This window comes from Myotis yumanensis, unplaced genomic scaffold, assembly GCF_028538775.1.
Source record: "Myotis yumanensis isolate MYYU_CA2020_CCGP unplaced genomic scaffold, mMyoYum1.0.hap1 SCAF_1, whole genome shotgun sequence".
NCBI classification, from domain to species: Eukaryota; Metazoa; Chordata; class Mammalia; order Chiroptera; family Vespertilionidae; genus Myotis; species Myotis yumanensis.
The window spans coordinates 215,866,607-215,879,908 of NW_027223752.1; the positions used below are offsets into that span (position 1 = coordinate 215,866,607).

Genomic DNA, 13,302 nt, shown 5'->3' on the forward strand with positions numbered 1-13,302 from the left:
TCGTATTTGGGTTAATAAAAGACACAAACTAACATTTGATTGTTGAATTTTATTCCAGTGAATGTTTTTTAAGCATCAAAAGTTGATGGATCAAATTAATAAACTATACTTCGGCAGAATAATTCCATTATATTTAATATCAGCTGTCTAGATAATAAACCAGTTTGTGGTTCTGTCAAAAAAAAAAAAGCAAAACTTTAGCTTCAAAAATGAGAATGATGAAATTTGTCTCTCAGAAGGCAAAATGTTTTGCTTTCTTATTGCTACTAACCAACCCATTTTAAGACAAATGGCAAGTATGGCTGGTGTATTTGTTTCCCAGAGGTGTTGTAACAAAGTACCACAAAACACAGTGGCTAAAAGAACAGAAATTCATTCTCTTACTGTTCTGGAGGCCAAAAGTCCGAAATCAAGGTGTCAGTAGAGCCCCCTTCCCTCTGAAGGCTAAAGGAAAGATCCTTTCCTTGCTTCTGATGCTTGCTGGTAGTCCTTGCTGTTCTTTGGCTTGCTGCTTCATCACTGCAAGCTCTGACTCTGTTTTTACCTGGCCTTCTTCCCTGCAGGTCTTCTTATAAGGACACCAACTATTGATTTAGGGCCCACCCTCAGTATGACTCCATTCTAACTAATTACATCTGCAAAGACCCAAATAAGGTCACATCTGGAGGCTCCAGGTGGACAGGAATTTGGAGGGCACTATTCATCCCCCTAAAGCTGGGTTCATGGGTCATGGGTGCGATTTCTTGAAGTCCAATTGTTAACTTTAAATCAAGTCTTCGGAAATTTGCTCAGATTAGGTCAAGTAAAAGGGTCTTTTAGTGTAAGGAAATAATTATGTGGAGTCCAAGGAAAACTGAACATTCAAGACAAAAATTAGGGCAACGCAAGTTTCCATAGCATATACGTATGTAGAGAGTTAAAGGCCTTTACCATTTTGCACTGTTAAAATTCAGCGGAAAGTTCCATCTGTTGCTGAGTCTTAGTTCCCAGACAGCCTCTCTCATGATATTTTGTTTGGCTCAGCTCAGCCTGTGAATGGCATTTTCCTGGTTCAGGTATCACTGCAGGCTCAGTCGGCTCTGTGCGTGTGTGTGTGTGTGTGTGTGTGAGAGAGAGAGAGAGAGAGAGAGAGAGAGAGAGAGAGAGAGAGAGAGAGAATATACAGTACAGGGCTGGGATAAGAACAACTCTCTTAAAAGCGTTTGCAGGCCCTGGACAGGTACAACCAATGAAAAGATAAATAAGTGGAACAACAAATCTGTCTTTCTCTCTCATATCAGTAAATAATTTTTTTGTTGTTAATCCTCACCAGAGGAGATTTTTCCATTGCATTTTAGAGAGAGTGGAAGGGGAGACAGAGAGAGAGAAACATCAATGTATTGGTTGTCTCCCGCATGGGTCAGGGCCGGGGATCCAGCCTACAGCCAAGGTATGTACCCTTGGCTGGAATCTGACCCAGAATCCTTCAGTCCACAGGCCGATGTTCTATCTACTAAGTCAAACCAGGTAGGGCCAGTAAATAAAAATTTTTATAAAAAGAGTTTGCAGAGGGGAGACAATGATTATCCTCTCTAATACATTTTGATAAATGAATCTCTTTTGCATTTAATGTAATATCTGTCATAAGTTTTACTCTAATTAGTTTAATCATATAAAACAATGGTTTGACACCCCAAGCTTTATAATAAAAATATGCTATAATGTGATTATTCAAAGTTTAATTACCCTGAAAATTCTTTCAGTTCTATAACTATTTATTGTCCTAACACTGACAACTTGAGAAAGGGATGCAAAGTGGCATCCATATAAAATATAACTCCAAATAATTTCTAACTTTGCTAACACAATTAGAAAAAAAGTCAGACGTTGGGGGATATTACTTCAAAAATATTAAAGTCTAATTTTTTGGAAAATTTTTGAATTTGTCTTATTATTGTTTTTTCTCTTCTAGACCTCAGGTGCCCTTAATTGGATTAATCATAATTCTTAGGTTATAATGAACATATGAGAAGTCACTAATCTGCCCCAAAATAAAGCTTTAATAAGAATATATCAGTTCAGCCGAAACCGGTTTGGCTCAGTGGATAGAGCGTCGGCCTGTGGACTGAGGGGTCCCAGGTTCAGTTCCGGTCTGGGGCATGTACCTGGGTTGCAGGCACATCCCCAGTGGGAGATGTGCGGGAGGCAGCTGATCGATGTTTCTCTCTCATCGATGTTTCTCTCTATCTCTCTCTCTTCCTCTCGGTAAAAAATCAATAAAATATATTAAAAAAAAAAAAAAAGAATATATCAGTTCAGCTGGCATGGCTCAGTGGTTGAGCATCGACCTTTGAACCAGGAGATCATGGTTTGAATCCCGGTGAGGACTCAATCCCCAGTAAGGGGCATGCAGGAGGCAGCAGATCAATGATTCTCTCTCATCATTGATGTTTCTATCTCTCCTTCTTCCTTCCTCTCTGAAATCAATAAAAATATATTTTAAGAAATATATAAATTGTTATGCCCAGATTTCAGGATCCCCAAAAGGCCATCAGGGAGCCAGCCGAGTCCGATGCAAAAGCATAAGAGTCTTTATTCGAGCTAGCTCGGGCTCCTCGTCCACCACACTCGCCGACGCAGTGGCAGGGGGCAGAGAGAGAGAGCTTTGTGGGTAGAGGGGTTTATAGGGGGGTTGGAGTAAGGGGAGGAGAGAGGACTGTGGGCCTTGCCGATTGGCCAGGTGCAAGTCGGTGTCTTGTTACACAGGATGTGGTCGTATCTATGGCGTGCACTTCCCTTGATTATCATTGGTTAGTTTAAAGAACTCCTAGGTGTGGCTAGCAGAGGCTTGGGCTTCCGGGAAGAAGCTCCTTGCTGAGCACATGGCTGCTGCCCACAAATGGAGGATTCGGGGCAAGATGGAGGGTGTAGCCCTCGCCCTTTCATAAATATCTACCCATGGCCCTGGCAGGGTAGTTTAGCTGGTTAGAGCATCATCCTGATACACCAAGGTTGCAGGGTCAACCCTTGGTCAGGGCACATACAAGAATCAACTAATGGATGCATAAATAAGTGGAACAACAAATCGATCTTTCTCTCTCTCTCTCTCTCTAAATCTCTTTCTCTCCCTTCCTCTCTCTAAAATCAATACTAAAAAAAGGATTATATCTACCTATGTATTCAGTTTCTCATCTTGTCCCCCTGTGTTTCCTGTTCCCCCTTGTACTTCAGGGTTAACCACAACCCTGAGCCTTGTTTTTGGATTTTATGAGCAGGTTATCATATTATGTCACTAAGACTTACCCATGTTGCTTGTACTGGTAGTTTCTTTCATATTTGAAAATATTTAGTTTTAGTTTGCTGCCCTTGCTTGTTAAATAATACTTAATTTTGATTGAATAACTCTAAGAAAGTTAATATAACTTATAAAGCATTTCAGACTTCACACTTTAAATTGAAAAAAGATGGCTCAGTTGGTTGGAGCATCATCCCATGAACCAAAAGATGATAGGTTCAATTCCCAATCAGGCACCCAGGATTCGGGTTCAATCCGAGTTGGGGCACATGTATTGATGTTTCTCTCACTCACATCAATGTTTCTCTCTCTCTCCCTCCCTTCCTCTCTCTAATATCAATTTTTTAAAAGTAATTAAAAAATAAATAAATTGAAGAGATATGCATGGAGACCAGGATATTAGACAGAATTCAAATAAAATCTTTAAATTACTATGACAAACAAGTTAATCATTAACATCTTGGTCATACTCGACCAAAATGATTCAGACTTCTTTTTTTTTCTTTAGCAGTCATGTCATTTTATTCAATACAGATAGATATGTTATTATCACATGCCTAAATATATTTAACTTTTAACAAATGTAAGCCAAGATGTCAGTGATATCTGGAACAACTTTAAAATTAAAGTATAAATTTTTTTTAGTTTCACTGTGAATATGACATATTGTTAAAATTTCTCTGTGACCAGTGGTACATGGATGATTCATATTTATAGTTTGTAAAATTACTCAGGATAGATTTAGCAAGTTACATTTCAAACTGAAAATCAAGTAAGTAATTTCAGAAAAATAGAATAAACACATTTTTATTTTTTATTTTTTATTATTATTTTTTTAAATATATTTTTTATTGATTTTTTACAGAGAGGAAGGGAGAGAGAGATAGAGAGTTAGAAACATCGATGAGAGAGAAACATCGACCAGCTGCCTCCTGCACATCTCCCACTGGGGATGTGCCCGCAACCCAGGCACATGCCCTTGACCGGAATCGAACCTGGGACCCTTCAGTCCGCAGGCCGACGCTCTATCCACTGAGCCAAACCGGTTTCGGCAAATAAACACATTTTTAAAAATTGCTTTAAATATCTTAAATATTTTTGCAATTTTACCTGTTTGGTTATATTTGTACCTTAGTTCACTTTCACTATAAATCACTTTAGTCTCCTAGTACCCCAATTCAGCTTTTCAATTTATCAATGTGCTCAGTATCTATAGCATTCAGTATGAACATAATTTATCTTCTACCTTCATCTTCTCTCAGTCACTCCTACAAACTCTATACCCTAGAACTGCACTGTTCAATGCAGTACCCTCTAGCCACATATGGCTGTTTAGATTTTAAAACTCGAATTAGATTAAAACTTCAGTAGCCACTTTTCAAGTATTACAGAGTCACATGTGGCTAGTGGCCACTGTATTGGACAATGCAAGTATGGAACATTCCCACTGTTCCAGAAATTTCTATTGGACAGAACTGCCCTAGAGTTTGGATCTAGAATTTCTATATAGTTAGAATTTGTGGTTAGCAACATGGTTGAAATATGGGTTTAGGGATTTATTCTGAAACTGCATTAGATGCCATTCTGTACATAAATTGTATGCTTGGATGTGTGAATATGGGTGGGAGGTCTGATAATAATTATGTGGGAGTCGAATAAGGCTCACAAAGCCATTCTTTTATTCAATCATTGTTCTAACCACACCAAACTCCACTCCGCCCCCCCTCTCAAAAATATTGCACTTAATTTCCTTCAGACCTTTGTTCACCTTGTGGTGATTTCTATTAGCTATTGCCCTTCCCACAACAACTACTCATCAAAATAACTCACCATTCAAGGCCCAGCCTCAGATGATCCTTCCTTTGGGAAGCTACCATAGCACTTCTTTTCTAGGCTCACAGACAATGTAGTTCAAAACTCTATTATCTATATATAAAAGCCTAAGCAACCATTACAACCAAAGGACCGGTCAACCAGCCGCTATGACGTGCACTGACCACCAGGGGCCAGACGCTCAAAGCAGGAGCTGCTCCTTGGTGGTCAGTGCATTCCCACAGCCCACCTTCCGCGGTCCCTCTCCCCAGCAGGCTGGCCCCAATCAGTCCCAATTGGCACTGGGCAAGATGGCCCTGATTGGCTCCAATTGCCGGCCAGGCCGAGGGACCCCACCAGTGCATGAATTCGTGCACCGGGCCTCTAGTAGAATATATTACAGACTTGCCTCATTATATGTCTGATTCCTCCAGTAGATCCCAATACTGTCAAGAGCACGGACTTTGTCTTTGTTTTTTAAATATTTCCCCAGTGCTTAGTACAATGCCTTACCCCTTGCAGGAGCTCAGTAACTGTTCGTTAAACTAACTTTTAAAAAGCTTGGATGTCTAAAAGATATCCTAACACTAAATCTGCTGCACGCATAGTCCCCCCTCCTCTCAGTTAGTGGTTACTTTATCTTAGTTACTCAGGTCTAAACTTTCTAGGCACTTTACAAATGTTAACTTATTTATTCCTCATAATGGCCCTCTGAAATAAAAACTATTATCCCTGTTTTACAGATGGGGAAAATGAGGCACAGAAAGATGAAGAAATTTGTGCAAGGTTGCCTAGCTCATAGAACCTAAATCATATCATGTCTCTTCTCTGTTTGAAACACTCCAATAATTCCTCCATTTCAGTCACAGTACAAGCCAAAGGCTTAAAAGGCTATATGTGATCTGCATCTCCCCAACCCCCCGCTCTATTTTCCTCCATAGCAATTTATTTATTTATTTATTTATTTATTTACGTTATCTCTCCCCAAACAAATTAAACTCCATGAAAGCAGGCCGGGATTTTTGTCCCCTTCCCCACTGACGATTTTTTTTCTCAGTGCCCAAAACAATGCCTTGAATACTAGGCCCCCTTAAAATAATTGTTGCACAAACTATTCTATCTCATTTACTGTAAGTGAAAACAAATGTTTAAGAAGTAAAAACAGGAATTTCAAAATTCCTGAATTTTAGAATGATACAAACTTATGTGTTGTAATTCTTGGGGATTACTATCTTTTGAGTTCATAAAAATCAAACAATATTAACAAAACAATACATTGTATAAAATTGAAATTTGTGTTCCTGGCTGGTGTGACTCAGTGGTTGCGCATGGGCCCATGAATCAGGTTATCGTTTGATACCTGGTCAGAGCACATGCCCAGGTTGCCAGATGGATCCCCAGTAGGGGGCGTGCAGGAGGCAGCTGATGGGTGTCTCTCTCTCAATATTTCTGTCTCTCTATCCCTCCCTCTTCCTCTCTCCAAAATCAATAAAAATATATTTTAAACAATAATAATAAAATTTGTGTACATATACAAACTCCATTTAATGGGTAAATTACTTACTGCAAGAATGAAAATGAAAAGCATCAGTCTTTTTAAAAAATATATATTTTTATTGATTTCAGAGAAAAAGGGAAAGGGAAAGAGAAACATCAATGATGAGAGAGAATCATTGATCAGCTGCCTCCTGCATGCCCCCTATGGGGATCGAGCCTGCAACCTGGGCATATGCCCTTGACCGGAATTGAACCTACCACCCTTCAGTCTGCAGGGGGATGATCTATCCACTGAGCCAAACCAGCTAGGGCAAAGCAGCACTCTTCATTAGCGCCCCGCTCGTTAACCAACTGAGCTAACCGGCCACCCAACAAAAACATCACTCTAGTTATTTAAATTACATAAAAAACAACACAGTGAAAGGGACAGGGTAAAACGAGTAGGTTTGGGGAAATTTAATAGTTTGGATAAAAACAATCTTGAATGGAGTCTGCCTGCTACTCTATCTAGATGCCCAAGAAAAAGCACAGACTTTTAGGCTGAATTCTAGCAAATCAGCAACTGTAGCAAGATCACTGGGGTCTCCCTTGTGAAATACCGGAAAAACAATTCAGTGAGTGCAGTACCTTTAACATTTAAGACCAAGTAGTAAAGGATGTGGGGAAGCCCAATGGATATCCACCAAGAATAATTTAAACAAATAATCGCATATCATTTTAAACTATGGCCGTTGTCAGTTTCAAGAGCTGAAAGCTATTTCATCTTACTGTGGTTTTTTTCAAGACCAGCTTCTGAAATGATGTGCTTCTCAGGTTCCTTCGCTCAACTTTGTACATTAAATTGCTCAAAGCCTGTGCATTGGGTTTTCCTCTGGATGGAAGAAAAGGTCATTCTTTGGCATATTTATCACATTTTTTTTAAAAAAAAAATGAATTCTTCCATATTCACGAGAACCATCTAGCTAACTTGTAAACCTGCTCATGTCTGGGTTCTACGGTTTGGGAGTGGAGCCCAGGAACCTAGGTTTGGACCATTCTTCGAGAAACACTCCACTCTGATATTCTTTATACTTTACAGCTTTCACAATATTAATTTTAGAAATCTAAAGAAGAGAGGGCTCAACGCCGGTGGTTGTCAGAAGGCACAAGAATGAGCAGCCCACGTTGTGCCAAGTTGCAAAACTTTTGCTCCGTTTGCCGACCGCCTGTCCCTCGGGGAGAAAAGCGGTTCCTTTTCACCGAGCAATGAACCGTTTTCCACCAGTTCCGTCCACGTCCCTCAGGACGACCCCCAAAAGCCATGCACTCGTTTCCGCGCCCCAAGTTACAGCCCTGTGCGCCCTGCGCGCCCTCGCCGGGCCGCGGGGACCCGGCGCTTCCCGCCACCCGGCTCCTCGGCTCGCCCTCTGGGCCGCGTCCGCCCCGAGGCGCTCGGCGCGGCAGGTCTTGGCGCCAACCGGCTGGCGGCGCTGTCCGCCCCACGCGCGGCGCCCGGGCCCGAGGGAGGCGGGGGCTCGGCGGGCGGAGGAAGGGGCGGGAGCGAGCGCGCGCCCTGCTCTCGCGTGCTCTCGCTCCGCTCGCGCGACCGGCCGGCGTGTGTGTGCGCGGCGTCGGATCCGGGGGCTCGGGCGTCCGGGCGCGCGCCGCTGCGAGGGGCGTCCGGGTCCGGGTCCGGGTCCGGGTCCGGGTCGGCGGGCCCGGCCGGCGCGAGGGGCGGGCGGGCGGTCGCGCCGCGGGGGTTCCGGGCGGACACACGCGCACACGGTCCCGGAGGAGCCTTCTCCGAGGCTGCTCTTCCCCGGCCGGACGGAGAGCGGCAGTGTCTCCCCGCCCAGCGCACACTCGCCCCGCGTCTCCCCCCGCGGCGGCGGCTCCTCCTCGGCACCGCCAGCCCCAGCGCCGCTCCGGGGCGGGAGGCGGCGGCGGCGGGACCCACGGAGCCGCTTTGTGTGCAGCCCGACCAGGGGCGGCGGCGCAACCACCTGACAGAGGCCCGGGCGCTCGATGCACCTTCCGCCCGCATGAGGAGGAGGAGGTAAAGGCGGCGGCGCGGCTCCCGCCCTCGGCGGGTGGAGGGAGGGGACGGAAGGGGAGATCGGAGGGGGGGGGGGGCGCGCGGGACCGAGGCCCGGCGGGGCCGCCCGGAGGTGCCGGTGAGGCCTGGGCGGCGCGGGACCCGGCGCTCAGGGGCCGGGGGCGACCGCAGCCGCCGGGGTCCCTGAGCCCAAGTTGAAGGAACAAAATGTGAAGTGCGGGGCCGCGTCAGCCTCTTCTCGGCGCGGGACTCGGGGGGGAGGGCGGCTGGTTTCCCCTCCCGCGAGGGTGGGGAGCGGGGCAGCGGAGGGGCGGCAGCGCGGCGGGGGCGCCGGGGGTCCAGAAGCGCGGCCGGGCGAGGGCGATCGTCCCTGGGAGCCGCCGCTGCGTGCGGGGCCGGTCGGGCCCCTAGTTCTGCGGCCTAAGCCGAGCCCGATAGGCCTCGCGTCTCCTTTCCCGAAGGCGGCCGGCCGTGCGGGGGGACCCCGCGTGCCTCTCCGGTGGAGCCGGGGCCTCGGGGGGCCTCGCCGGACTCCCGAGGCCGCCAAACTTGGGACCTCGGTGCTCGGGGACGGGTTTCATTGTGAGGGAAGGAACGGGGAACTCCTGGCGCTGCTCGGCGCTTCCCCGGCCGCAGCGGCGGCTGCCGGGAGGAGCCCCGTGGGCTCGGGGCTCGGGGCGCCCGCGTGGGTGGGGGCGGCGGGGCGGCCGCCACACGCTCCCAGCCCCGGGGAAGGCGCGCGTTGGCGGGGCGGCCGCCGCGTCCCCGGCCTCCGGTGCGAGAGGGCCCTTTGCAGATGAGAGGTTTTTGAAATGAAAAAAGAGGTTACAAAGTCGCCCCTTGGCCGCTGAACTTTTGTTTTCTGACCGATAGAGGCCGGTAGAGGACTGCGAGAGAAAAGTTGTCCCCCAGGATGGACTTCGCGGCGCAGCCCAAGCCCGCCGCTGCCCTCGGCGGCGTGGGGAGTGCCGATGGGAAGATCGCCTACCCCCCGGGGGTCAAGGAGATCACCGACAAGATCACCACCGACGAGATGATCAAGCGGCTGAAGGTGAGTGTCGGCGGGGCGGCGGGTCCGCCTTCCCCGGAGCGAGGGGGGAGGTGCCCTCGCGGGGCGTCCACGCGGCTAGGCCTGCCGTGGGTTCACCTCCCGGGGGTCTCTAAGAGCTCATCGCCTTCTCCCCCCCCCCTCCACGGTATTGTTCTCTCCTGGCATATCTTCGTTTTTCTGTTTTTGTGTGTTTGTTTTTTGGCTTATCTTTGAATAATAAGTTGGGGAGGGGGGCAGGGATATAGCCATTATGGGAAATTAAAAGGAGTGTTATGTGTGTGTTTTAATCTTGATTTTTTTTAAAGCATAAGAATTCAACTTTTAAAGGTTTTTTCCCCCCCTAGAAATGTTTATGAGAATACTGTTTAAAGTAGCTTGCAACCTTAAGTGTAGGTAATAATTAGTCTAAGAAGTCCCATTTTCATCAACTTCTGAAGAGACTTGATTTAAGTAAGAAAGGTATTTTTTTTTAAATTGTCACAATTTCCTAATTTCCACAAACTTAAGTGTGTATATAGTATGGTTAAACTTTGACAGAAGGTACTGACTTCAGAATTCAGGCTTGAAGTAAGGTGATGTTTTAGGTCCATATGTTCAAAGGGGTTGTAAGAAAAAGTGTTATGGCTTCTTTTATAAAGAATCATTTTTATTTAGTTTAGCAAGGGGAGGGGGGAGACCTTTTTTCCTCCCGAGGGCCATTTGGATATTTATAACATCATTCTCGTGGGCCATACAAAATTATCAACTTAAAGATTAGCCTGCTATATTTGCTCAAACGTTTAATTAACTCACCACCAGTGCCGTGGCAGGGCCAGACCAAGTGACTTCTCGGGCTGGTTGTTCTCCACCCCTGGTTTAAAGCACGGTGGTCTTAAAATCCAGGGCGTAAGTTTCAGCTTTATGTTGGCCAGTTTTTTGCTGTGTTGCATGGCTAGATTGTGGCCACAGCCTTACAAAGTAAGTTCCATTCTTGTTAAGGGATCGGCTTGATGCAGTGGTTCTCAACCAGGGCATCTTTGAAATGAAAAAAAGAGGACATTTGCCAATACTGAAAACATTTTGGTTGTCAAAATTGAGGCTAGATTGAAGCAGGGACTCCAGCTAGGAAACTGTTAATAGTAGTCTAGGTGAAAGGTATTAAAATCTTGAAGTAGGGCTATGACAGTGGGAATAAAGAAGTAGGGAATGATCCAAGAGACAATTCAGAGTTAGAATCAGACGTGGTGGGAGGTGAGAGAAGAAACACTGTTGATAGTGTTTGTACCTTGAGCAACTTGGTGAAATGTATTTTTAGGGAATGATCTTGCCCCTTTGCTCTTAGAGCTTGGTATAGTGCCTAGTAAATGTTTACAATGTTGTGAGTGTTTAATGAATACTTTAAGTATTCTTTTAGTTCATGTTTAAAATCTAATAATTTGTTACCTCTTTGGAAGAAATGGGACACAATACCTTCCATTGAAATAACTCTTGCCCTGGCCAGGTAGCTCAGTTGGTTAGAACATGGTCCCGAGATGCCAAAATTATGGGTTTGATCCGCGGTCAGGGCACATGCAAGTATCAACTAGTGGATGAATAAATAGAATAACAAATCAATCTACCTCTCTCTCCCTCCCTCCTTCCCTTCCTCCTTCCCTCCCTTGATTTATAGAGAGAGTGGAAGGGACAGGGAGAGACAGAGAGAAACATTGATGTGAGAGAGACATATTGATTGGTTGCCTCCTGCATATACCCTGACCAGGGCAGGTACATGCCCTTGACTGGAATCGAACCTGGATCCTTCAGTCCATGGGCCTGAAGTTCTGTAACTTAAAAGAAGTTCTGTAACTCCCCTGTTTTACAGATGACAAAAAGGCACAAAGTGGCCTAGTAACATTTACCAAGATCAATAGTCATAAGGCAGTTTAGTGGCACAGCCAGGGCAATAGCATTATATTTATTTTTATTCTTAGAGCTGCCTTTGTCTAAGAAATCTAAGTAGAACTAAGAAGTTGTTGCTCTATCCACTGAGCAAGACCAGTTAGGGGTATTTGTTCTTCTTAAGAGAAGTCTTTTAGATTTTCCATTATATACTCTTTTACCCCTTTCATATCACTTATAGTTAGGATATTACCCTTATGCAAATGTTTGATTTGTTTCCCCAACTTCTCTGTAAGTTTCGTGAATCAAGGTATTTATTTTTGTATCCTCCCAGTGCCATGTTTAATGCTTGGTACATAATCAGGTGCTCAACAAGTATTAGTTGAATGAACAAATGAATACTTTGTATTAATACTGGATTAGAGAAATATTTTTATTTTTGAAAATGAAAGATAATTTGAAAATATTTTGAATTACAGCTAAGTACTTTATCTGTATACCAGAGATGATAACATGAATACTTAAAATTTTAGAACTAAAAGGTAGCTTAGAGTTTATTGGATTTTGTTCTAATTTTCCACATGAAAAAACCGAGTCTGAGAGGCTGTGACCAACCCTAGTCACAGAAAGCTGAAAACTGTCATTAACAGTTTTGTTACTTAGATAAGTTCCAATTATATATTAACTAGAGGCCCAGTGCACGAAATTCGTGCATGGGTAGGGTCCCTAGCGGCTGCTGGCTGTGGGATGGGGCCTTCCTTCCCTCAGTTGGCCACCCAGCCCCGCCCCCTGGTCGAACTCCCTGTCACGGGGACAATCTGCATATTAGGCTTTTATTATATAGGAATGACAGAAATAGCCATACTAAAATTAGTTGGCTGTTGGAAGGACAGCAAATCATTTGCTACCAATGTTAGATTAAGTGTGAAGATCTATAGTTCACAAATAGCCTCCCTTTTATATAGCTAAGCATTCTGAAACTAATGCAGAGGTCATGTCTGGTAAGTTTTGTAACATTCAAAATATACCTATAAACAATGTAATACAAAGTTCCATTATTGATTTGAGAGAGGAAGGTGGAGAGAGAAAAACATTAATTTGTTGAGCCTCTTATTTATGTATTCACTGGTTGATTCTTGTATGTGCCCTGACTAGGATCAATCCTGAAACTGGTGTGTCAGGACGACACTCTAACCAACTGAGCCAGGGCAGCAGCAACTTTTTTTGTGTGGTAAATAAAAATAGATATATACTTAAATATATAGAAGTATTTATTAAATATATAAATATTTATTAAATAGAACATTTAAATATACATAATTATTTATTAAATATAAATATATAATAAAATGTACCATTTTAATCATTTTTAAGTGTGCAGTCTGTGGCATTCACATTGTTGTACAACCATCACCACTATTCTCCTCCTGAACTTTTTTGTATTTCCCAACTGAAACTTTGTACCCACTAACTTTAACAATAACTTTGTGTTGTAGTCTTAGAGCTTCTTCACATGATCTCTCCAATAAGGTAGTTGGACTCAGGGCTCTAAGACAGACAGTATGGAGGAAGTTGCCAGTACTTTTAAAGGCTTGGTTCAGAATTGGCAGTGTCACTTCTAACTTACTCTACTAGTTAAAGTAGTCATAGCCCAAAAAAGTTTTAAAAAGACAAGAACAAGCAAAAATAGTCATAGCCCATCCCACATTCAAGGGAAGAAAAATTAACCCTACTTCTTAATCTAAGAGAGAGAAAAAAATTTGTAGCCATCTTTTA

The 13,302-nt window shown here is 44.4% G+C and overlaps 1 protein-coding gene across 5 annotated transcripts in view; it reads left to right on the forward strand.

The window, feature by feature from the left end:
* The first annotated feature begins 8,291 nt into the window (after window positions 1-8,291).
* PDS5A (PDS5 cohesin associated factor A) overlaps window positions 8,292-13,302 on the forward strand; it is a 106,078-nt gene continuing 101,067 nt past the window's right edge. For 2 of the 5 annotated variants that reach the window (XM_070397716.1, XM_070397717.1), the window contains exons 1-2: window positions 8,316-8,618; window positions 9,492-9,669. In XM_070397716.1, the coding sequence (XP_070253817.1) occupies window positions 9,532-9,669 (138 nt within the window). In that variant the 5' untranslated portion in view covers window positions 8,316-8,618; window positions 9,492-9,531. Of the gene's footprint in view, window positions 8,619-8,731; window positions 8,833-9,491; window positions 9,670-13,302 lie in introns of those variants that run through there. The other 3 variants (XM_070397721.1, XM_070397714.1, XM_070397715.1) reach the window with 3 other exon arrangements.